Source organism: Heliconius melpomene, chromosome 14 (genome assembly GCF_056956725.1).
Source record: "Heliconius melpomene rosina isolate 202511_hmr_F chromosome 14, ASM5695672v1, whole genome shotgun sequence".
In the NCBI taxonomy this organism is placed as follows: domain Eukaryota; kingdom Metazoa; phylum Arthropoda; class Insecta; order Lepidoptera; family Nymphalidae; genus Heliconius; species Heliconius melpomene.
Genome location: NC_140402.1, coordinates 3,518,579 through 3,546,120, shown reverse-complemented (window position 1 = coordinate 3,546,120; position 27,542 = coordinate 3,518,579). Strand labels below are relative to the sequence as shown.

Sequence of the window (27,542 nt, the reverse complement as noted above, 5' to 3'; positions counted from 1 at the left end):
TATATAAAGAACTATCAGATCCAAACAAGTTCATAAAGACAAATAGAGTGTGTGACAAATTGGAGAATACTCGTCTGAATGAGGCCAGCATAATTTGAAATATTCTTCAATTCTCGCAAACTTTGCATTTCCTTCCAAATCAGATTTACATGACAATAGCAACATAACGCTAGCTCACTGTCTATTATACGAGAGCAGTCGTCTGTCGACCCGTTTAGTCTGGCTCGAGGGTGTCTAAAAAAAACCAATTTCGCCCTCACCTTGAACTTTCCGGTGGACATTGTTTCAGCGCCGAAGTTAGGTAACTAAAAATATGGGTTGGGGCTATTGATTTTTTTTGCAATATAGACAGATAATAAATTTTCCTTTGGGTTTCTTAGAACGGTTTTTATGTAGCCTTCTGGGCAGTTTGTCGGTATTTAATAAGGATAGACTCGTTTTAACAGGTTGGCTTATCCAGTTGGGGTGATAACAAATGCATCGACATCGTTAATTTGTCGTTACTGACTAAGTTGAGGAAAGATTTAATTAAAATCTCAGTAGATATTGAAAGGTTTTTTATTTCAGGGCCAACCTTAGAGTTGTTTTCTAAATCATAAAGAATTTTGAATCTGTTAAAAAATCAGTTTTACGCTGTATCTCGTACACAGAAGGTTAGACAGAGGGATCCTAGTGCTAATACACTCCGTTCCCCACTTGCACTGCCTGTTGATTGGCGGATCTTAACGTCGCGCTTTGCCTCGTGATAATAAAAAATATAATAGATATTTTATTTCATCAAGTGGGGATTGAACTTACAGCCAGTGGCGATTACGGCCACACAGCCCCTGCGCCACGACTAGCCTCTAAATCTATATAAAAGTTAATTTACATTTATTTATTTAACAAAACAAAAGCATCAAAGTTAATGATTATGGTCAAAAGAAATCCGCACTTTATTTATACAAAGGTATCATCACTGTAACCTATGTGTTTTATAGTCCGTAGTTAATTTCGTAAGGTCACTTACGCGGGGAACCTCAGGCAATTGACCCAAACAATTATTAGCACAACGCCAAAACCACACTGTTTTACTAGAGAATTATAACAATTTAGAATAGAATAGAATACTTTATTGCACACATAAAAGAAATATATAGAAAGAACAATAAAAATAAAAAAGAAAAAAAAACACATATGCAAAGGCGGTCTTATTGCTTTAAGCAATTTATACGATAGCTTCGTTGGTTGAATATAATAAATAGAAATTATTAATTATATCTTTTAAAAATATTAAAATTTACTTCCCCACTATATCCCAAATATAACTAATTGAAGATTTCTTATAGAAATTACATCAAAATTTTTTCCTAACAATCTTATCTATAGGTATATATAAAAGGACTTGTCCTCACTGACTGAGGTAAGACGCAAGCACAGCCGTAACCGCTGATGGTAAAAACGTGAAATTTGGACAGATATTTACTTTTGTAATCTGGACATCAACTAAGAAGGGATTTTGAAAAATTTTAACCCTAAAGGGGTGAAATCGGGGTTAAAAGTTTGTATGGAAAAAAAATTAAATCGGCACCGATTTTTATAAAATTTTAAATTCATACTCTTGAAAATATTTAATTGAACACGTGTTTCACGGCTTTTTAGAATTTACCCCCTAAGAGTGCCAATAAGGGGTTGAAAGTTAGTATGGAAAAATCATTAAATCGCCACCGATTTTTTTAAAATTTGAATTTCAGACTCTTAAAAGTATATAATTAACACATGTTTCATGGTTTTCTAGAATTCTTCCTCTAAGGATGCAAATAAGGTTTCGACCCCTTATTTTGTATGGAAAAATCTTAAAATCGCCGCCGATTAATATAAAATTTGAAATTCAGACTCTTAAAAGTATTTCATTGAACACATGTTTCATGGTTTATTGGAATTCACTTTAAATAAGCAAGCGAAGCTGCGCGCGTCCGCTAGAATAATATAAGAAATCGAAACATAGCATATATTCAAGAGAGGTAAGCTTAGCGAAGCGACAGTTTAGCTATACATAGAGCTATAAATTGTCATTAAGTAGACGGTCAGCCTTATTCCACCCTATCCCGGTAATATTATTCCGGCGTAGGAGGTGTGAGCCTTTTGTGCCCTTTTAACTAAATTAACGTTTCGACCGCGTCGGTTGTATGCATACGAGTAGATAATATCTAAATGTGTCATTAGTGTGAAACAAAGCTGTGTGAGAAGTTAATAAGAGTTTGTGGGTTTGTCTGTTTTTTTATTAGAAAATTTAAAAAGATTTAGAAATGATCTGGATGGTAGATTTAAATGAATGTATAATCAATTTAAAAAAAGGCATTACCTTAAGTAGGAGAAAATCATTTTTTGATAAGAAAATGTTTGGAGCTTTAATAAAAACCTTTAATTTATGTTTTATGTACTCATATATAATAATATTAAACACTTACCAAGATTGTGTCTAATTTATATATTTTTTAAAATTATCATTTTTCTAATGGACCAAATCGAATCTTTTGAGAAAACCTAAGGCATTTCTTTGTTTTATCAGCAAAGCAGAGAGTAGCAGTCAGCAAAGCAGAGAGTAGTCAGAGGTAAACTGGGAACCTAGTAGACTTTCCATTGACATACTTCCTCCCCATTTTCTGCCAAATCATCCTCAATGATTACATTATATAATCAGTGAAGATTCATCAGAATTAAGATATATTTTATTATTATTATTATTTAACGTAACAAAAGGAAACGTCACATGCATAAAAAAAACTCAAATAATAACTAGAACCTAAAAATAAAGGTCCAAAATATTATATGCAATATATTTATATATATTTGTTCCATAGCTTAATTTCTCTTATTATTTTACATACAAACGCACCCGCTCGCAAACCCGATACGTAGTCCTGAATATACATATTAATTGTGTTCGCTTACAGTCTATTACCAAAAACAATTTAGCTAAAAATATTCTGCTTATAGAATTTTTTATATATATATATTTTTTATATATATATATATTTTATATATATATTTTTTATATATATGTGGATTTTTATATATGGTGGTTCTATGTGGAATTTGAGGCAGTTGTGACGCAGCGGTGCAAGGCTGTGATTGTAACGCGACGGTTGTGGTTTTTATATCGACTCGGAGGAATGAATTTCTATTTATTAATATTTTCATTTTTTCGCTCAGCCCATCCCAGCCCATCCCAGCCCATCCCAGCTCGAAAGATTTGGCGGAAAGCGGGGAGCAGAGTGTCTTGACACTAGATTGTGCTAATACGGGATAGCGCGAGAAGCTGATTAATTTTTTATTTATTTTACATGTGAAATTTGGATTAAAAGTGGTTATCATGTTTGTACAAAACTTTCTATTAATTCCGCCCTCAGTTAACAACTTTGTAACTTTTATTAATTAATTTATTTCATACACAAATTTCTGCTTCACTCACAAGTTTTAAGGATGTGTGGGATGTGCGTGAATTGAAAGATAAAGCTTAACCGAATATGTGGGGTGATAACGGTATTCTTTTATATTCTTTTTTATATCTGGCAACATTTTCTTATTTAAAAAAAAAGTGATACACAATAATAATAATTTATCATCATGAAAATTAACAATTACATGTACAATAGACGATTATATAATAAGGAAAGCTTTTGATGAAAAATCATTGAATTATCTGTATACAACTCGGTCATAGCACCACTGAAAACCAATGATGGATTTCATCTGCCATTGATAAATATTAAATAATATTTATTATCTATCTATCTATCTATATATCTATCTATCTTTTTTAGTCTAATCGGATAAAGTACCTTACTGCACTAAATACCAACATCTAGAATATCTTAAAATTTAATATTAAAATAATTTACCATTACATTTCAATCAATCAATCAGCTTCACGCTGTATCCCGCACATAGCAGAGCAGGCAGAGGGAACCTAGTGTAAAAACACGCCTATCCCCACTTTCTGCCGAATTCTGGAGGCATTGCGTGTTGAGTGCCAGGACTCAACACCACGCTTTGCCTCGACACCAGAGCGAAGAAATGGAAATATAAACGTAAATAAATATTTCACTTCCTCGAGTGGGGATCAAACCCACAACCGTCGCGTTACAGTCACACCCTTGTGCCGCTGCGCCTCGAAGGCCTCAAATTAGGCACCATTAGATTTTTTTCCTATAATTTTAATTTAATGAATATAGGGAATATTTTAAGATTTTATTTATACCTATATTCAAGTCTAGTATAACCTTGCCCTCATGAGAAAATAAATTCACATTTCCGTCCATTTTGAACTTAAACAAAATTGTTATTTATTTGGCCTCAGCATCTATATTTAACGCTCGGGAATACAGAAACACTTAATATCGTGGCAAAAAAAAGGAATTAACGTAATCATCGCATCCATCAGACCGAAGCATTCTCTTGGGTTTTGTTGTGATTTGAGCTCGTTTGATCGGCCGTGATAGACTTTTATTTTTATTTTTTTTTATAATCTTCACGCTTTATCCTGCACACAGCAATAGGCAGAGGAAACCTGGTGTTAACACTCTGTTTCCCGTTTTGCTAGACAATATCTGGCTAGAAGAGATCTCTTATAGAGATAAGTCCTTTAGTTTGGCTTATGTAAAATATTATACTATTATATAGGACTAAATTGTAACAAAAATATGTTAAGATCATCATGCTTGGATGTTAGTACTCGAGGAGTTCGTGGTAAAAAAGAAATGAAGGTAATCATGGCATCCATCAAGAGCGCGGCTAGACCGGAGCGTTCCCCTGGGCCTTCGTTCTGATTTCTGTTCATTTGCTCTCCCCATCGAACGCGTACTTAAATTAGTAAGTCTTTTTGTTTTTCGAGCATTATAAACATCTTCGTTATAGGTTATGTAATTAATTCAGCTTCACGCTGTATCCCGCAAAGCAGGGTAGGCAGAGGGAACCTAATGTGCACTCCTTTCCCCACATTCCACTGAATTGTCCAGACTTTGCTTGTTGAGTTATGAAACTCCACATCAATTTCATTGGAAAGTGGGACCCCATAGGAGTTCGACCCTCAATATTTATTTAAAATTATATTTTCATTTCGTCTCTCTGGTGTCCGAGAGAGAACACGCGGCGTTGATTCCGCCACTTAACACGCAAACCTCCAGAATTCGGCGGAAAAAGCTACGTCTGCTCTGCTGTGCAGGATATATCGTGAACTTAATATTTATTTATTATATTTAATTTAATTTAACAGCATTCTACATAAAATACACAATATAAATCAAGTCGATTATTCAGTAGAGCAAAGATCAAAGAGCACCAAAGTTCCTTCTAATTAAACAATACAGAAATGTTAGATGCAATTTGACCTGGCGAGGAAACTTCTTGGGCTACGTACTCCTTCCTCCTTATTTGTTGTATCCCAAACAAATAAAGTAGTTTTCGAGGAAAATACATCTCTAACTTATTAAGTGTGTGCGGCTGCCACTTCCAAAGCTTGTTATGGACTATTGTTTTGTATGCCTCAGTAATAGCCCCTTGAAAGTCTAGCCCGCTAAAGTCCAAACAATAGCTATTCGCTATTATAAATTTATTCCAGTGGAAACCCTGTAACCGGTTGTGAATTGCTGTAAAACAAATGGAAATTATTATGCGTGAATTAAAAGGAAAATAGGAGAAATGGTGAACGTGAAAAGAAAATGTTTATGTAAATCGTTCTAATACAGTCGTTGGGCAATATTTTTTAATTTTAATTCAGTTTTTGCATATATTTTCTAACGTATGTACTTACTCTGTGATTATTGAAATTATTCGTATTTTTAGTTTAATTTAAATATACATTTTTATAAACTTGTGTAGAATTTTTTATATATAAACTACAAACACCGTTAGTTTTAAACTATGTTCAAAAATAAATGTATATTTTAAAGACATAAGCGCTCTGGTTAGGTTACAACATAAAATTGAATTTCATTCAAAACGAACTTGAAAACGAACTACAAAATTGAAGAACTAAAAAAAAACTAAAATAATCATATATTAAAAAAAAAAACATATAAAAGCAACTAATAATAACGTAAACAATGACATTGAAATCAACAAAAGTTACACCGGCACTAGAGCTTCCGATACCAGCAGTGGGAAACACTAATCTATTTCTGGCTTCACTAATTACTTTGTAGTATACGTGTAACAGGTTCTATTCCATATGGGTTACTTTAGGTTACTTTAGTTACGTGAAGTCACGCGAGCCAAGTTTTTGTCATGCGAGGTCGACTGGACTGTAATTGCATAATCATAGAACTTTCCCCCATATGTCCCATTAACATAATTTTATTAAAAACAATGTTATTTTCTTGGCGCCGTTGTGTTGTGTTCAAATTGGTCTGCTGAGCTATAGATCATAAGTTTGATTATTATGTTATTAAATATTTTTTTTTTTAATGATTAAGAAAACGGAACTCTCATAAGATTATTTTGTGGTCCGTTCGTCAAGACCTTCTTGAGATTTCGTAAGAAGTGAGAACTTCCAGTACAAAACAGAGGGGAAATTTAAAAACTTATGTTTGTCAACTTTGATAAATTGTACATCCCGTGGACCTATAATCTTGAAAACAGTACGGAAGCCTCTCCTCGGTGAGCGAGTCCGACTTGCACTTTGGTTGCAAATGATTTTTTCAATCTATTCTTCACCTACCTACGACGTATTAAATGCACTTAATATGGATGTTTAATACCAACACCAGGAAACGTCCCTTCAAAATAGGAATAGAAATATTTCGAAAAATTAACAACACCTTCTTTCCTTCCTTCCTCCTGGCATTAATCCCGGCTATGCCAGAAACATTAACAACACCATACACATATTACTTGAACACCATTAAAACCTAAAGCCATCTTGGCAAGACTGCATATTACTTATCGGTAAAAAACGATGCATACTAATGCAGAACTAGGGAGATACTCCAACTTACCCCTATCCAAGACCCCCCACTCGTTGTAATAAATGCCCCCGATGTAGACATCTTGAGGTGGCTGTGATATTTTCAGCTATTAGCTATCTATTATACAGCCATAGCTCACCGTATTTTAACTCAGTGCCACTTACACTTTAGATTCAAGGGCGTAATGACTTGGGGTATAAAAACGCTCTCCTTTTTTTGCTTAGCTAATAGTGCTAACATATTAGTACCCGTTCACACATTCTATTGTTTTCTAATCTCCCCGAAAGAAATATATAGCTACTAGCGGCCCTCCCGCGGCTTCGCCTGCGTGAACTACGTTATTATTAATTTCTGTCTCCATGAGTACCTATGTCCTATAAGTGACGTCCATGCAAAATTTAAGACTCCTAGCAATTGTAGTAACGAAGTTTCATACAAATTTTCAACCCCAAAAACATCCCCTTAGAAGTCGAATACTGCAAATTTCCGTCTTAGCGAGCACCTACGTCTTATAAGTAACTCCTATGCAAAATTGGAGATTCCTAGCACATGTAGTTTCTGAGATTTCGTGATGAGTGAGTGATCTTTCGATTTTATATATAGATTTATCGCATTCCCAAAATGAAAGTGACCCAAAGATCAAGGTACTGAAAGTGCTGAGTGCTTCACTATCTTCTCTTAGATTTCAGAATATTTCTCGCTACAAACTGCGTCCAAAGCCTATTGTACTACAATACTGTAATTTATCATATAATTTCATCACATGTGATAATGACATTAATTTTCCAATTATTGTATCAAAAGCATTCCATTTCCATAGATATGCATCATATTTAATTTAATAATTGTAGCTCACATGAAAAATGTGCGTGCATCAAAATTTGGAAATTTCATAAATTTCTCCATAAGTCATCCACGCTTCAAAAACAGATTAATGTTTCTTGTACTATTGTATGACTCTTCACCTTCTTCACCAAAAATCCCATCATTAATTTATTTCTCAACATTCAACAACCCTTTTCATTGTAGTGTCATAAATCAAGCCAATGTCAGCAGTACAATGATGCCGGCGCACGGTATTTGGTAGGATTTTAATTAAGGCTCTAAGAATTTTCGTATTGTTGAAGAACGTATGGTGAAAGTTTTTTGCGTAGCATTTTGTTATAAACGTAAATAAATGACCGAACGACGACGATAAATGGAAAGTGAAGTTTCAATTTACATAGCGTTGTGTTGATCAAATAATAAGTTGCTATAGTTTACGTTGTTAAGTTTCGCCATCGATCACGCCATGTCTTGAAACGGGCAGACAGTGGAAAATGAAGCCTAGGATCTTTCTACTTATATTCTAAAAGAGCATATATAAAATTATTGCAAATGCACCAATTATGGTCTAGTAAAAAGTATGAGAGCCGCTGTGTAGGCATGTATGAAGAGGTTGATACAGTGGACGAAGTGAAAGAGCAAAGACCGTAGTGTTTGGCACCCCGTTCTCTCTGGTTATCCCTCTTGGGATATGGATGGAATCTAAGTCGACTTACTTAAGTTAGTCATTGAAAACTTGAGAGCTAGTACTCAAGCTAACACCTTCATAACAAATTCATTCGGTGCAATAGTGTATATATATATTTTCATTATTGGCACGCAAACATTGAATTTTTGAGCAAGTCAATCCGGTAGTTTATTTGGTATGCGTTTCAGTTCGTTAGGTAAATAAAACGTTGAGTGAATGCCTCAGTCGTATTTTATTTTCGCATCGGAACCAATTTAAAAACACAATTTTCGTCAATATTTTACCATGATAGTTTCCGTACTGTGGAAATTAATGTTACATTATTTAGTTGACAAAGAAATATGTGGGTATATGCAAATCAATTCGTTTTATTTGTTTTTACCTTTGCCTTCACGCTGTATCCCATATGTAATAGGGTAGGCAGAGGAAACATCACGTTAAGACACTCAGTTCCCATTTCATCCATTTTCAGAGATATTTTATATTTAGTGGCGGAATTCAACGCCGCATTACCATAATGAGGAAATGAAAATATAAAATATTTATTTCCTCGAGTGGGAATCGAACAACTAACCTATGGCGCTTACAGTCGCACACTTGTACCTGCACTATGACTAGCCTCAACACTAATTAACAGTAACAAAAACTCTAACAACAACTAACTCATAAAACCCATTAAAAAATCGATTCCATCTTCAATAAACTCATAAATAAAGTAAACACTTGATAAAATAACATTGTTTAGAAACAATTGCAATAAATATCTTCGTGTGAAGACTGATTTCTCGGCCGGTTGGCGCGAACTTTTCCAATATTGAAGCCGTCGCCATGTTTTTACATTCGCAAGATGGCCGCCCGTATATCAGGGACGAGCGTGAGTGCCCATTTGACAGTCAAATGCTGATGACAGACGAACTAAAGGAAAGAGAACTTATAACTTGTGTGAATCGACTCGCAAAAGATTTCTACGTTTCTATACTATTGGATATTAAATTAAAACTATAAATATTCAGGCCAGTAGTGGTGCAGCACAGGCGAGTAATTGTAAAAGCAATAGGTTGTGGGTTAGATCCCCATTCGAGAACTTTTTTTATATATTTTCATTTCTATATTCTGGTGTAGAGGCAAAGTTCGTTGAGTTCCACCACTAAACAAGCAATGCCTGAAGAATTCGGATTTTGCGGAAAGTGGATAACGAAATATCTTAACACTAGGCTCACTCTGCTTACCATGCTTCATGGATACAGTGTGAATCTAAAAAAATATTTAAGAAAAAGGAAACTAATAATTCATACCAAATATCAATTTAATTAATCAAATAATGTCAAAATCTATACTAAAAAAGTATTTTTTGATGCGAAACATTCATATATATAGGTACAATATAACCGAATGCCCTATTGATATTGTTCTAAACTGAACGTCGTAAAGTTTTCCAATATCCGCACAGTGTCGAGTGCATGCAAACAAATTGCATCAGGAATTCCCCGCTTAGCGCCCAAATTCATATTCCTAGACCGTCTTAGTTTAAACTACTGGTATTTGGAAGAAAATATATAAATCACTCTTGTAATTTATACGAGAGGACGATATACGAGACAATAAAATATGGACTGTTCCAACTTTACTATGCTCTAAAAATTTAAATGTTTTCATTTGGATAAACGTTTTAAATTATATAAGTAAATTATTAGATTGTGTCTGTATAGTTTTTCATTTTGTCAATATATATTCATATATTTTAATGTGAGAAAGAAAAAAAAATAACATTCTTGAATATAAATTAAATAATACTATACCGACGGCGTCTCCAGGGTCCAGGTCATGGGTAGCTAGGGCTCCTGGAAAGAAGATACTTCTCACAATAAGCGAAAATCTCTTAAGATGTTGTCGGACTTTTTCGTTTTTAAACGGTTAACTGAATACAATAGCAGCACAATGATAATTACAATATTATTATTTATTATACATAAAATTAGGTATTAATAAATTTTATTTAACATGCCTATCATTAGATCTTAGTTACAGATATTACCTATTCGTTTATCAAACTAGCAGACGACTAAACCAAAACAAATTGCTTTACCAATCCTCTTTTTACCCAATCTCCCCTTATCGTATCCTGGGCGTGGTGGAACTGTGGTAGTTTTTCTCTGATTACAAATGAAAACATCAGAGATCGAGGGGGGATTTTCGTTGTACAGATAAAGTCACATTGTTAGCTGGCTACGCTAATAATTTATTCTTTCAACGACAATGCTGTCTCCCCCACTGGGTCTGCTATGTGCACTTTATGCGCTGGTGATCCCTTAAGGCCAATGTATCTTTTTACGAAATGCTTAGGAAATGTACGGAGTCGGAGTGAATAAATTAATTTGTTTCGACTAATTAGATAAGGGATGTACGGAATTTTTGTTTTGTTATAAATACTACGAGATTATAATTTAATTTACTATAAAAAATAGGCAGAGGACAAGTGATAAAACACTCCGCTCTCCATTTTTCGTCGAATCCTAGAGCCATTGAGTGCGGAAATGTTAAAAGATTATATTTTTTACTTATAGATTTTTACTAACCTACCTAAATCGCCTAGAAACCAATCGAAATATATTTTTTAAATACAAAAAACTTAAAAAAAAAACACAATTCAATTGAAAATAAGTGTCACAACTCATAATGTAATAAACTAAGTACATCGTATCGACAGCACACGTAAATACAAGCTGCTGGATTAACCAATAATATTATTTAATATGTAAATCTCGTTTTAAAAGCCCCGCCGTGTTTAATGTTTCCATTTCGATTCCATCATTGGGCCAGTGCCAGGCATGTTTATTGATGAGGCTGACTGATTGGCAGATGCAATTTCATATGGGAAAATTATTTTTGTTATAAAAATTGTCTGGCTATTGTCAGGTGACATGAGGGAACCTAGTGCTGACATTTCGTTCCCCACTTTCCGCTGAATTCGTTGAAATTCAAGCTTTTGCCTTGGTGCTAGAGCGAAAAAATGGAAATATTAATAAATAATAATTCATTCTCTCAAGTGGAAATCGAACCCAGAACCGAACCGTGTTAAAATCACATCCTTGTGCCCCAGCGCCATTTTTTTCAAATACATTTATAGTAGCGATGATATTACATACTTTACATAATTTACATAAAACCAATAAAAATGTATTTTTATTAATCTAACTTCCTGTATTACTACACTACATAAAAAATATTTAAAGTTCTTGTATAAATCCGAATAAAAGCAATTTCAGTAATGCAATGAAACTACACAAATAAATCCCAATAGAGACAGAAAGTAATTGTAACTTGAATCATCAATCAGCTGGCAAGGAAATGCTTCAGCAATATAATATAGATATACAGTATAAACGCCACCTTGGCGCAGTGGTACAACCGTGTGACTGTAAATGGTTATGGATTCGAATCCCAGTCAGGGGATGAATTATTATTTATTAGTATATTTATTTCTTCCCTCTGGTATCAAAACATTTCATGAGTTCCACCTCTCAACAAGCAATGTCTCAAGAAATCAGCGGAAAGTGGGGAACGGAGTGTCCTAACACTATCTTCCTTCTGCCTAATTTAAAGCTGATAGTAATATATATATATATATATATATATATATATATATTTATACAATAAAGTATATTTATACAATATATATGTATATTAAAGATAGCTTAGGCGTGCTTACTCCATGCCAAGATGGCCGCAGACTTTCGGCGGGAAATCACTGAAGCGCATAATTGATAGAGGACACAGCCTTTGTGTAGTGTCTCAAACGTGCCGCCGTCCCAAATATTCCATAATTTGTAAATTATTAGAGGACAATGGGTGACATCTTTATTTTAGTGACACAATTTTATTTATTATGTCGTTAGCACCTATTCAATAATAATAGAGAAAGTTATTTTTTGATATAAAACGTTTTTTTTTTTTTGTAAAATATTTTTTATTCATTTATTTCCTAGTTTCAGAGGAATCTTATTGTTAAAACACTCCGCTCTCCACTTTCCGCCAAATTCTGGAGGCATTGCGTGTTGAATCTCGACTCACTCAATGTCACGCTTTGGCCTTGACATTAGAGCGAAGTATTGAAAATATTAAATATATAATTTCCTCGAGTGGGAATCGAACCCATAACCTGTCCCGTTAACATGTCCATGCTTGTACTCTTACGTCACGACTGAGCTAAATTCTGGTGTTAATATTATAAAAAACGTATATTTATAAAGTTGTTAACATCACACAAGTTATACAGACAATCGTCTAAATGGATGACGATCTTCCCAAATCCGTTTACCGCATTCCTCATCATGAAATAGGATTATTAGTAACATGGGTAAATTGATTGGCTCATCCTAGTTCGTTAAGGGAACAAAAAAAACAGTTTGCGCATAAAATATGGATAGGGGCCGAAACCCACAAATTTTGCTCCCCTAATATTCTCTCCAAATTACAGGCACTTCTCTCCTTTTATAGTGTGCCCTCGAAGGGCAAGGAAGAGCATTATTCGGATGCTGCGTGGACCATGAGTCAACTATAAGGCAGAATAAAATTTGTCAAATAAACGGAATATTTCAATTATAAAATACTTGTAGAAATCTAGCTAGGTTACACGAACTTGTCGTTTTTAAACCAATTAAAATGAATACTTTAATAGATTTTAAAAGCTAAAAACTGAAAGAATCATTTTTATATGGAGATAATTAATTTTTACGGTAAAAAGGACATGTTTTTATTTTAAAATGCTTGGTAGAGTTTTATAAAAATGTTTTAAATGCCTATTTGATGCACACTTAATTTAATTCTAGTAGAAAGAGAGCGAGTCGACGTTTCGAGGACCGTGCTAAAGTACGAAGGCTCATTTGCTATAAACTGATACATACACATCCTTGTATAATGTTTTAGTAAATTGTATGAGATACAAATGGTTTATTATTTAATTTTATATCTATGAGATAATTAATATTATAGAAAATTTATATATATTTTATTTTCAGTTATACATTTTATTACAAAATAATATAACATGGAGTTTAGGCGACAGGGTGTGGTTTCGATTCCTGCTCGGGGATTAGTCGGGTATTATTTATGATTATTTTCATTTGTTCACTCTGGCGTCTGGGCAAAACGCGGCGTTGAGCATAATTTGGCGGAAAGTGAAGAACGGAGTGTCTTAACACTAATCTTCCTCTGCCTATCCTGCTACATGCGGGATACACCGTGAAAACCAGCTTGAAAACTCATATAATATTTTTAGCAAAAAAAAACACATACAGAAATTTCCATCCACATTATTTTCATTACATTCAAGAGAGCAACCGCGAGTGCATTAGATATGTAATGAAATGCATCGTCAGGATAGTCCATCTGGGACCGCAGAGCTTCCACCAACTTTCCGAAAAGTTTTCTGATTAAAACCACAACCGCAAACATGTACTGAATAATTAACTAGGAATTATTTATTTCTACGAATATTTATATTATTGTAGGTACGTAAATGGTTTTTTTTATGATACGTTTGGGTTATCTAAAGTAGGGTTAAAATTTATGTTATTTGTAAACTTAGATATAAAAATGTCAATTAAATATTGTCTCAACAATTTTGTATTTTTTTATTACTTCACGCTGTAATGTTAAGACACTCCGTTCTCCACTTTCTGGGAAATTTTCGAGACATTACGTGTGACGACGACAACGCAGTGCTTTGCTTTCTTGTCAGAGTTAGGAAGTTAAATTATTATATAATTCATTCGCCCGACTGGAAATCGAACCTACAACCATCACATTAACAAACAGACGTTTAAGCCACTGCGACACGACGTCTAATATTTATTTAAAAAGTCGTTCAAAAATCTTTTACTAAATACTTTTGTTGGTAATGTATGAAAGAATGTGGACAATTTTAGTAATGAAAGTGATAGGACAGGTTTCATTTATTCCAAATTATCTAGTAAATGGGTCTTATCTATAGTTTTTTATATATATGGTTAACCTAAACTGCATATACCACACATATATATATACCAAAGTTTTAGCTATAATAGCGAAGTTTGGTCCCACTTGATTAAGTCAAAGTTCGTACCGCGGCGGCTACCTTAGCACATAATATTATCTTGAAATAAGCGGATCCGTTGGAATACTAATATGTATGTAAGATTCAAATCTCTTACTTTGAATCTTTTGATAAAATAATTATAAATGTTAATTTACATAGATATCAACGCTATAATGTAAAGTAATGAAACGATTGCAACTCCGAATAGAAACTAAGTTCCAAACACACCAAGTTTGTCTGTTAAATCTCAAAAACATTATCTAGTGCGTTATAATAGCTAAAGTTTTTTCAAAATTTCTCTTTTTTATACATTTCAGTGTGTTTTTTTAATTTTAACTATTATTCTTACCATAGATAGGCGAGTCCGATTTGCACTTGAACGGTTTTTTTTATCCTTGTCCTTATCCTTGATAACTATGCAAAATTTAAATTTATTCCGAGGTTTCTATGGATCGAAACCCCGTTCAAAGTTTTAGCTACAAATATATACTTGTATAGATAGATACAACCGAAACTTATGAAAGCGTGTAAAATAATTATGAATCTTAATTTAGACACCAACTCTATACTGTAAAATAATAATAATGAAATGATAAAACGATTACCCAATAGGAACTAAGTTCAGGACAGTATCAATTCCAATTCCAAACACACCAAGTTTGTCTGTTAAATCTCAAAAACATTACGTAGGTAAGTCACACCGGCTATCTAGCGTTATAATTGCTTAAGTTCAAAGTAATTTCTTTATGAAATTTCGTCCCAAATATCTTAATTAAGGGGTGAGACTTTCGCAATTACATTACAACGCAGACATGCTCTCAAAATTTAATGAATTGTAACAACTTGCCACAAACTTACTGTATAATCCTCATACAGTTTTATAAGGTTAGGAATGTTCAGTCGTGAATGTGACTCGAGTTGAGAAACACAGAAATCTGTGCATATTATAATTTAGTACACACTTTATCATTGTATTGTTATTTTAGTTTTTTTTAGGTTTTTCAGAAATTGGGAACCTAGTGTTAAAACACTCCACTCTCTTTAAAACACTTCCGTTCCGTACTTTTCAGTCACACAGCCTCTAATCTTATTAATGAATAAATTTAAAACTCTTATATGTATTAAATTCTTTTGTTGTATGAAAGAATGTGGCAAAAATAATGAAAGTGATATGACTGGTTCAATTTATTAAAATTTTAATTAGTTTGATGATTTATTATTATTATTATTGTATAATAACAATGAAACTTGTTTCAGAAATGTCGTCTACAACCTCAGTTTGACTGACCTCACGGAGCAGAGAAGATTAGTTTGGTACTCATCAGAAAATGACGTCCAAATGTGCGTCGTCAAAGGGAAAGATGAGGTATGTATTATTTGTAATTATTCTTTTAAAATTACAATTTTGACAGAAGGGAAGGTATACCTACCTATACCCACCAAACGCGGTTACGTCACTTGCTATCTAGTATGCAATTCCTCTAAATCATCCAAAAAAAATGGGGAAAAAAGGACTATATAAACTATTATTAACTAGGATTAATTATAAGATTTTCTTTGTATATCTCATCTAAAGATACACAAAGTAAAATCAAAATCAAATATATATCAATACTAGCGGCCCGTTCGCGGTTATACCCGCGTGAACTATGTTATTATTAATTTCTGTCTCCATGACTACGTCCTAGTGACGTTATGCAAAATTTGAGACTCCTAGCATTTGTAGTTTCATACAAACTTTCAACCCCAAAAACAATCCCTTAGAAGTCGAATATTGTAAATTCCCGTCTTAGCGAGTACCTACGTCATATAAGTTACTCCTATGCAAAATTTGAGATTCCTAGCACATGTAGTTTTTGAGATTTCGTGATGAGTGAGTGACCTTTCGATTTTATATATATAGATAAACCAATAAGTAACAAGATTATAGTTAAGTAAAATCAAATATAGATATATACTTATATATACACAGAATAAAAGAAAATGTTCACCTTAAACAACGCCAGCATTACCTTGGAGCGTAATTGAATTCGGGGCTAGCACTAGCATATGAAACAAGACCGGCAAATTAAAATGCCAATCGAGCGGAAATTCACCCGTTGAACATTGAAATCGCAAAGAATTTTATTTAACTAAGCTTAATACAGCATCGAAGTTTTACAATAGACAAAAAAAAATCAGCTTCACGCTGTATCCCGCACACAGCAGGGTAGGCAGAGGGAACGTAGTGTTAAGATATTCCGTACCCCATTTTCTACCGAATCCTGTAGGCACGAGTGGCGAAACTCAACGCCGCGATGTTAATTTATATAGATATCAAACAAAAGATCCACCTGATTAAAAAGAGATTTATTTAGATGGTCCGAACTTCGAAAATAGATTCGGTCGATAGCGTCCATTTACTGTGAAACGAAATTCCTTTACGAAACAATGTCCAACGTCAAATGGAACGCAATCCGTCGGTCGTGCAGGTTCCTTACCGACGTCTCACGTTGATCTGCAAGTAGATCAGGCTTTTGGTGGCTTGCACGGAAATTCATGCCTCAATTGCAGTGCAAGAGACGTGCCCCGACTAAAGGCAGGCCCTCAGGTCCCAGCGAGCCTAAGTTTCCATTTACATTATTAGCATAAACGAAATTGTTGAAGCGGCTTTTGCATACTCAAGTTTATTGTTGTTAAATTAAAAGTGTAAATTTGTTCCTAATCCTAAATAGATTTTTGAATATAAAGTTAACTAAATATATATGTAAATACGTGTCGTATTTATACTTTTGTCTTTTTAGATTCTTTCAGTTCAAATTTCAATGAATTATATAAATAGAATACCTTGACAGTATAGTAGTTAACGATCGTAAATAGCTTCACGCTGAGAGGACCGAACGCCAAAAATTACAGTCTCTTCATATATTTTTCGCCTCCTCATCCACTGTCGTCAACCTCTTCATACATGCCTTACGGAGTATCTTGTGGATACTGTGATTTCGAAGGTCAACCCCCTAATTCTTTGACCGCTCATCTTTTTTTCCATTCTTTCATCACTCATTAGTTGGACGTGCCCAAACCACCTGAGTATGTTCTCACCGTGACATCCTCGCTAATACCATACCATTCTGTATATCACTTCATTGCTGATTCGATCAGCTATACTGACTTCGCATATCCTGTAAAAAAAATAGCGAAATTATAAAACTTTTACCAAAGAAATTATTTTCCAAACAATTTAAGAAATTAAAATGAAACCTCATCTTTATTACCTCCATTGCGTATGAAAACCCCATAAATTCGTATATGTCAGCGTTAATAGTGTAATGGCAATTGCGAATGCGCCTAATGGCGGTCCACAGCTTGCGTAACAGCTGACACTTGAGTGCGGATACACGAACTACACTATTAGATTACCTAGAAGGCGTTCAGAAAATGCTATAGTCTATAAATTTAGACTTGAATAAATATTTAATGTTTTACCGTAACTAAATTCACCATAAAGATTTAAATTTTATATGAAATATTAAAGTTTTTGAATCTGTTGTATGTATTTCTTGTGTGATGGTAACGGATTCGATTTTCTCTGGAGGTAGCAAAAATCGTTTCATTATCATTACCATTTAGTTCTTATCTTTATCTATGTATGTATGTAGTAGTTATACAGGGTGTCCCAGGAGTCAACGATAAAATGAAACCAGGTGATAGACCAAGTCGTGACAGTTACGAGAAAAATATAAAAAAAAATCTTTGTCATGTATTTTTCATATTATATTGATTTTAAAAAATATCGCAAAAACCGACAGCCTGTGATGGTTTTTGAAGTCCCTGGACTACAAATATTACTCTTTCTTCATTTTTTTTTCTGTAATGTAATCATGAGTAACCCTTCTGTGAATTACAGTTTAAGATTTAAACATACCTGCATCAGTTTTTAATAAAATGTGGTGTTTTTGCCAAACATTAAATTCAAAATATTTACTACACCCAACTTTAACCGACTGTACTATAAAAAAAATGTACTACACTGTTTTTTGCAAGTAACTTTAAAAGTTGGCGCATTTAATCTGGATTCCGAAATGGTACGACACTTGCTGGATTACTTCTTTGTTGAAGAGCGAAAAATCGAAATACACGATAATCGGGATGACGTTCAGCTTTTTGGTATCTTTTCCGATACATTCTAGCTGCAGCATTTGCGTTACATAACCATTCTCCATGAATGAAATGCATATTGGCAACGTGTCAAAGACCGAGTATATGGCCTGCGAGAGCCCGGACTCGGACACTGTTCTTATAAGTCCTGGGCCAGCCCCTAAGTCGGATAAGCGTTGCCTGGGCTAAGTGTTTAGTTTAGGGAGGTGACTGGTGTGGTCTGTGATCGCAGGATACCGTCCAAACTCTTATCCGTCTTATAGAGATCGTGCCGATGCCTTCAGACTCGTGCATGACGGATCCAAGGTACCTGAACTTTTCCAGCTTAGGGGATGACCCAGTTATAAGGACAGTGCTCGAGTCCGGGGTCTCGCAGGCGATATACTCGGTCTTTGACACATTGCCAATATGTATTTCATTCATGGAGAATGGTTATGTAACGCAAATGCTGCAGCTAGAATGTATCGGAAAAGATACCAAAAAGCTGAACGTCATCCCGATTATCGTGTATTTCGATTTTTCTCTCTTCAACAAAGAAGTAATCCAGCAAGTGTCGTACCATTTCGAAATCCAGATTAAATGCGCCAACTTTTAAAGTTAGTTGCAAAAACAGTGTAGTACATTTTTTTTATAGTACAGTCGGTTAAAGTTGGGTGTAGTAAATATTTTGAATTTAATGTTTGGCAAAAACACCACATTTTATTGAAAACTGATGCAGGTATGTTTAAATCTTAAACTGTAATTCACAGAAGGGTTACTCATGATTACATTACAGAAAAAAAAATGAAGAAAGAGTAATATTTGTAGTCCAGGGACTTGAAAAACCATCACAGGGTGTCGGTTTTTGCGATATTTTTTAAAATCAATATAATATGAAAAATACATGACAAAGATTTTTTTTTATATTTTTCTCGTAACTGTCACGACTTGGTCTATCATCTGGTTTCGTTTTATCGTTGACTCCTGGGACACCCTGTATATATATTTATTTATATGTATGTATATTGATACGGCTATATGTATTTATGTATGCTTTGTATGTGTTATGTATGGTAAATATATTCTTATTTATTTTATACCTTTAATTATATATATATATATATATATTTTTTGCACCCTACCCATATCTTAATTTGCTATTTCCTCTGCCTTAAGGTTGCCTGGCAGAAATTGCTATTAAGCAATAAGGCCGCCTTTTGTACATTTATATAATTTTATTGTATTTTTTTTGTGTCTTTTCCTGGGTGTACAATAAAGAGTTATTATTATTATTATTACCATTAGGTGCTAAATTAAACAATACCCAGAATTCAGACCCAAAGTGGAAAAATTACTGTCTCTGCTTGGTGCATGGTGGCATGATGTACGGAATAAAGCGCGAAGCTAAAATATATAAATAATAGAAATTAATATTAATGATATATTTATATTAATGAATACATTTACCTAACTTAAGATAGTCTCTTAAATTTAATTTAGTTCTTTACAATCTGTCAGTCTATCTGATTTCGCTTGAGTCGGCAAGCATTCGTTGTTAAATATCCTACTGTAAATTTCAGTTTAAAATATGATTTTTTGATATCTCTACTGTATACAGTAGCGGAGTAATTTACTTGGTGCATTACTAATTTGGCGTAGCTGTAGTAGTTGTGGGTTCAATTCTCATTCGTAGAAATAATTTTATTAAATATCTCTTACAATTCATATCAGCATCTAATTAGAGAAACAGGTTAGACGTCCCCTTTTAAGCATATTCTCTAGAATAGCAACAAAATATCTTCAATCAACATTATTTCTTTTGATTATTGTTTAGCTCCAAAAGACCGTAGACCTAGATACCTCCATGTGATCTCGAGATAAATGACCTTGGCAGACGAACAGACGGACAACTATTATTAAAAAATATACATTATACTTTACATATATAAAAATAAATTCAAACGAGCGAAGTCGCGTTTGACTCTATAGAAGATATTATATAAAAAACAAAAATTTTACAATTTCAATAGAATAAAAGTAAAATAAATACACAAGGTAGGTAATTACAAGATTCGTAAAATAAATGTACAAATCGAGATATGGCAATATCAAATATTATGATATGAAATACGAATATGCAAACAACGTTTTATAGCAACAAGAAATAAATCAACTCGAGCGTATGGAATATGAATTAGCTTTTCGTATAATATTTTTAGTAGTACATAAAAAGTACACTTAAGAAATATGTTTTGCACTTTTAAATGAAATGGTAAATGTAAGCGATGTGTGGGAATTTCATTTAAATCAAAATACAAACATTACTTACTGGTTTGAAGAGCTTTTAAGCATTTTTTATTACTTAATAAGAAATTAGATTGTATAATTTAGAAATATCCGATGGAAAGTGGGTAACTGAGTGTTTTAACACTAGTTTCACTCTGCCTAACCTGCTATATGCGGGATACAGCGTCAAGCTGAACAAAAAATTAGAGAATATTGTTTGAAATATGAAGTATTTTTATTTATTTTTGAAATATTTCGATACCTCATATAATATTTAAAGCTTAACAGAGTAGGCAATGAGAATCTAACACTTTCCTTTTCCGCCACAACCAAATATACAACCCGTAACAGAATTACGTTATATATGATAGAACTTAGCACCGCAACTTGTCTTGGAAAACTGAAAAATAATATAAGTGATTTTCTCAGTGTTTACAATCAGACATTTTGCAATTCACCACTCTGGCCTCGAAAGCTAACCTAACCCATTTACGTAGTTTACCTATGTTATATACAACCATCGATTTCAATCAGGCATAATATCTTACCTGCATAAATATGACATTTTGTATAACAACGTCTTTTAGTATATTGCAAACATTAGTACAGGTTTATGTAACTGAAATTGTATATAATGGAAGGAATATTCACTATACATTTTCCTCTGCAAAATTGATTTCAATTTACAACTTACATAAATATAATTTATCGCGGTCTATTGGACACTTTTGTCGTAGCTATAAACACTTAAAATGGTAGCGTAGCTTGCCAAACGTCTCATATGCATGCAAATGCTATATCGAATGGCTATAAATCGGACTACGATAGTGGGTCCCGCTGTTACTGAATCGTTAAGTGGTTAACAGTCCTTAAATATATGGGTGCAGGGGAAAATTAAAAATCAATGTGGAAACAGAAAATCTAGATATATGAAAATGTTATTCTGAAGAAATTAAAAGAAAACAAATGATGTCCATGTTGTCTTTTTTTACTATTTTTCTTGTAGCGATTGTTTTCCATTCAATTTAGTACGAAACGTAATGCAGCGTTTAGTTCCGCCACCCAATACGCAAAGTTTCGAATTTGGGTCGAATGTAAAAAAAAGTGGTTATTCGTTTAGGTTCTATCTACAAAGCGTGAATTAAAAAAACACTTTCCCCGTAACATTACATAATATGAGATAGAGGTTGCCAGGGTTGCGCTTTTAAAAATAGATAGACAGCTAAATTACTTATACCTACTACAATTAAAAATATTACCTTATTGAAATTTGAATATGCTACCACTGCGTTCAGTCTCATGGCACACTGATACTATTATTGTTAATTTTCCTTCTTAAACTAACATATATAACGTGGTTCCTTCCGTCCGTCGCTGGCTGCCTAATCTCTATTATATCAACTTAATATACTGTGCTCGTCTTCATTGTAGGGATTATTGCCTCACAGGTGTCAGAACTGACATGATAATCTGCATAACGCCTGTATAATTTAATATGCAGATAAAGTGATATTTGTGAAACAATTTAATATATGGCGTTGAGTTTCGCCACTTAATACGCACCGCATCGGCAGATAGTGGGGAACGGAAGTGTCGTAATAATAGGTTCCAAGGTTCCCTCTGCTTAACTTACTATAAGCGGGATACATACAGCGCATGAAGGTGTAGGAGAAGAACATAAATCAGGCATTTTTTACTTTTAAGTATAAAATTCTTTAAGTAAAGGTAACATTTTTTTGTTAACCTTCCCTACATAAATATTTATTCTATAAAAAAACTACTTGAGAACCTAAACCTATTACTCAATTATTCAACCTACTATATTAAAGCATATTTCCATTTCCAATATTAGTCCCTATCCTATCAACCATCGATGCTCCACGTCTCCACCTCTACCCCTGGATCTAATAACCCTACGACTGTGCCGAACAGAATTACAGACGGACATCTAGAGGTGTATGGTAATGCGAATGTAATCATATTCAGGTTCATTGCATGTGATGAGGTGCACTGCAAGTACGGGGTGAACCTCATGTCGGTCTGATCGGATATTTGATTTTTGTTGGATTTATATTGGTATGGTTTGTCGTGGTTGTGGTTTTATATAACCAGTTTCATGCTGCATTCCATATATAGCAGGGTTGGCAGCAGCAACCTAATATTAAGACACTTCGTTTCTCACTTCCCGTGTTTTGATTCCATGTATTGATTCCGTGATTGTTTATTAGTTTTCGATATTTTGTATTTGTGATAAATAAATGAAGAAGAGTAATAATAACTTAATGTACAATATCTCCAGAATTCGGCAAAAAGTGGGGAGAGGAGCCCCTCTTGCGTAGTATGTGTGATAAATGAGAATGTCTTAACACTAGGTTCCTAGGTTTCCTCTGCTCATCGAAGTGCGAAATATAACATCAAGCAAAAAAAAAGAAAATGTGATATTTCATTAAATAGGTGACACCAATGCGGCATCGATTTTTAATCGTTATTAAGCATATTTAATCATATTTTAATATTGATTGCATTTAAAAAAAAAAACAATTTTAAGCAAATTTGCGTTATTTCGACAAAATACTCCCGATTTGCCACAATTCGTGCCGTTGAACTCGTAGAAAACAGCAGAAATATAGTCATTTGTGTGTATCGGGCGAGGGTAATAGCGTAGAAGACACCGTGACTTCTCGTGAAACCAAGCCAAATTGCTAGTGACACGAGCTCTAAGAAAAACAAAGCGGTTTTCCTGTTTCGTATGTAACGCGTGTATTGTATTGCCCTCTCTGAGGGTTATCTCTGGGTATCGTCGCGGAAATAAATGAGCTTTGCTTTATATGTTAATAATACTATGGATTTATAGAAAATAATATTTTTGTTGGACAATAATTGCTGTAGAGATCGTTATTTAATTGCTTTTTGGGTTTCCTCGTTATATTGCGATATAAGCGATGTAAGCGAATATAAGCGAAAAAACTATAGTAGGTGTGGTCTCAGAAGAAATGTCATGTGAGTAATAAGCCATCTTTTATGAATATGGTATCTGGTACTTCTTCAAAGGTGTTCTTCGCGTTATTAAATAATGATGTATAAAACATTATTTATAACGTGAAATTAACTCAAGTGTATCTATACTTAATATTATAAAGTTAAAAAGCTTATTTAGTTGAAGGCACTAATCTCTGTAAATAACTGGTTCGATGTAAACCACTTAGCTATTGTCACAGTTATCTCGGGTACAATTATTAATTACTTCTATATAATAATGTGGGCGAAGCCGAAAGTAAAGCTAGTTTTATTAAAAACCTCCCCTTTCTTCTAATTAATAGCAAATATACTAAAATAAATACATCAGCACAAAAACAAAGACATATATACGTTGTATTTCGGTTGGAACTTACATCAATTAATTTACAAAATTGCATGTAGCTCTCACAATCAGAATTTATTATATTTGTAAAACTCTGCAATAATTTCGAGCTTAATAGCAGCAGAAATTGTATATAGTATTGTTTCTTTTATATTTATATATCTATATGAAACAGTTGTTATGATGTCCAAATTGGATATGGCCGGAGCCATGCACCCATCAAGAACAATCGTTACGGTTGTCGGTTAAATAAAAAGTATGGTGAATTGGGTTGCCGTTGTTAAGGGACGCTTAGAGCCGAGCATAAATGTTACAATGTCGATTTTGTTGTCAGGAAACATTCACTATTTGATGGAAATACAAATTGCACGCTGCAATAGAAATTGTAAATTGGGTTTCTTTTTCCATGTGCTAGTTCGATCTATGTTATTTAGAATTCCATACCTCGAAATATAAAGGGAATTATAGGCATAATTTTTTGTATGTCTGTCAAGATCATTTATCTCGAGATAAAAAAAACAGCTTCACGCTGTATCCCTCACACGGCAGGGTAGGCAGAGGGAACCAAGTGTTAAGACACTCCGTTCCCCACTTTCTACCGAATTCTGGAGACATTGAAGACAGCGTGGAGGTATCAAACTATCTTTGTTTCTCTTCTAGAGTTAATAATTTTATATGTTATTTTAATTAACAATCTTTCATTTGTTTCCAGGAAAGCTGCCAAAACTACATCCGGGTGCTGGTGTCTCTCGGCACGGGACGCTTGCTGGTCTGCGGCACGAACAGCTTCAGACCCTTCTGTAGGGAGTACAGCGTGCAGCGCGACTCCTACCACATGGAGAAGGAGAAGTCCGGGCAAGCTGTGTGTCCATATGATCCAGAACACAACTCTACTGCAGTATATGCAGGTAAAACTTACAAGTTAAAATATTGCCTAGTTTTAATTAATTATGATTATAATATTACTAATTTGTTTGAATTCGTCTAATTTGTTTCGATGACAGGCGCAAAATGAGCTGCCAGTGAAAACATGACTGATATGAAGCAGTAATTAAATTAAATGAAATTAAATTAATATTTGATGAATATTATGAACTGATGGAAATATGATGACGAGTGGACTGGTTCAAATATTAAAACAAACAAACGCTGTATTAGAAATATATATGAATATGAATTATTAAAAAAAACATAGAGAACACTTGTTCTCTATTCAACAAAAACAGTTGATTAAATATCATAGTAAATTAAATAATTTATTTGTTCCTATCTGGAATTCACTTAACATAAACAATGAAGCCGGCTCGTTTGTCATATTTTAAATTTAATTGAAATCTTTTTAATAGTTGATTATATAAACAAAAAAAAATAATAGGTTTAAAGCTTTATAAAAAAATAACGAACTGGATTATTCAGTTGATCAGAGAACTTGAGCGTGATCCCAATCGATACAATTCAATTTCCGATGACAAAAATGAACAAACGAGAAGATTCTGAAAATAGCTTTAGGATGTAGGTACATTCCTTTGTATAAATAGAAAAGCTAATTAATATTACTTTACAATTATTTATTAATTATAACCATAATTTTAAAAACAATTCTAAAATAGTCAAGTTTTAGAAGTTAGTCAAGTCAAATTTAGCCCAACTTTAAAAAGAACTTCCTAGCAATTAAGTTCCTGGTCGAGGACATGTGACGCGCCGCACGGCGTTAAAGCCGATTGCGCACGAATAAGCCCTAAATGTATGGGCGAGAAGCACCAGCTCGCACGATTTACGTGGACGTTAAGCGATTCACAGTCACAATTCAATCTTATGTGCCCATCCCTCATGCTCAGTGTTAGGGTAATCCTGACTCTGTAAATTACCTGCAGGAATCGGATATGCTGCAGGTTTCAACGATTTTTTTAGCTTCACGCTATATCTCGAACACAACAGGGTATGCAGAGGGAATATAGTACACTTAATGGACACCTAGTTTCCCATTTTTAAGACACTGGAATTTTTCCGGACCCCAGAGCGAAGAAAAGACAATGTTAAACATATCATTTCCTGGAGTGGGAATCGAATTCTCAACCTGTCGTGTTTACAGCACGCTTGTGCCCACAATTAAACGATTTGGTATTTCATAACTACCCACATAACATTATACAAATACTTTTAGGATAAGATCCCTTTATGATATCTCTGATAGGAAATTAAACGGAAATATCGTAGTAGTCCGAATATAATTACATGTTTTCCTCAATAAAAGAAAGCTATTATTAACAAACGACTTAATTAAACAACGAGCAGTCTACCAACGATACATAAATTTCCGTACACCGTCTCTCTCTTAGCTTTATATTGATTTTATTCGATTCCAGAAGTTTTTTACTTAAAATAGGTATATATATATATATAGTGAAGAGGCCTCCTCGTATTATTCATGTTTCGTGGATTCCGTATCGATCATATTCCAACAATGGTTGGGGCGCATATGGGTTATAGAAACGTCTCATAGACAGGAAATTAGGGAAAGAAATCTTTTTTTATATGGAATGAACCCACTTTCACAGTCTGGTGGCGTACAATGGCCACTCATTGTTGCGTTGAAAGGGATCGAGTACGTTTTATAACGTGACAACTATACAAAATGATATAGAATGGACGTTATAACTTGTAGGGATAAATACTTGGAAATGTACTAATGTAAGAAAATGTTGACCTGAAAACCCTATTAAGAATAAATATGTATATATGGAAAGGTCTTCGTAGCTCAGGGGACAAGGGTGTGACTATAACGCAGTAGTTGTTGCTTCGATCTCCACTCGGGGGAATGAATTATTATTTATAAATATTTTCATTTCTTCGGTTTGGCACCAAGACAAAAGACCGGCGTTGAGTTTCGCCACTGAACATGCAATGCCTCGAAAAATTCGGCGGCAAGTAGGGAATAGACTCTCCCAACCTTGCTATATAATACGTTAAGCAGAAAAAAAAGTATTCATGAAGTAACATTTTTTATAATGATAAACCTGCGTATATTCAAACTCACACCTAATATCATCTGATCCATACATCACACACTAAGTGAGTCTTGTTGAAATTCAGCACTCCACACGCTTATTTATAAACAGAATACATTATCCTAATAAGACATAAATCTTCCTTACAAGGAGAGAAGTCATAAAACATGAGGAGACAAGGACGTGCTACTGGTCTGAACACCCATAAATAAAGAGAACCGTGACGAAAATCTCC

General features: G+C 33.8%; 1 protein-coding gene across 4 annotated transcripts in view; it reads left to right on the top strand.

Annotated features, from left to right (window-relative positions):
* Sema1a (semaphorin 1a) overlaps window positions 1–27,542 on the top strand; it is a 331,748-nt gene that overhangs the window by 287,057 nt on the left and 17,149 nt on the right. For all 4 annotated transcript variants that reach the window (XM_085197182.1, XM_085197180.1, XM_085197181.1 and 1 more), the window contains exons 4-5: window positions 15,794–15,902; window positions 25,012–25,207. In XM_085197182.1, the coding sequence (XP_085053308.1) occupies window positions 15,794–15,902; window positions 25,012–25,207 (305 nt within the window). The remainder of the gene's footprint in view (window positions 1–15,793; window positions 15,903–25,011; window positions 25,208–27,542) is intronic.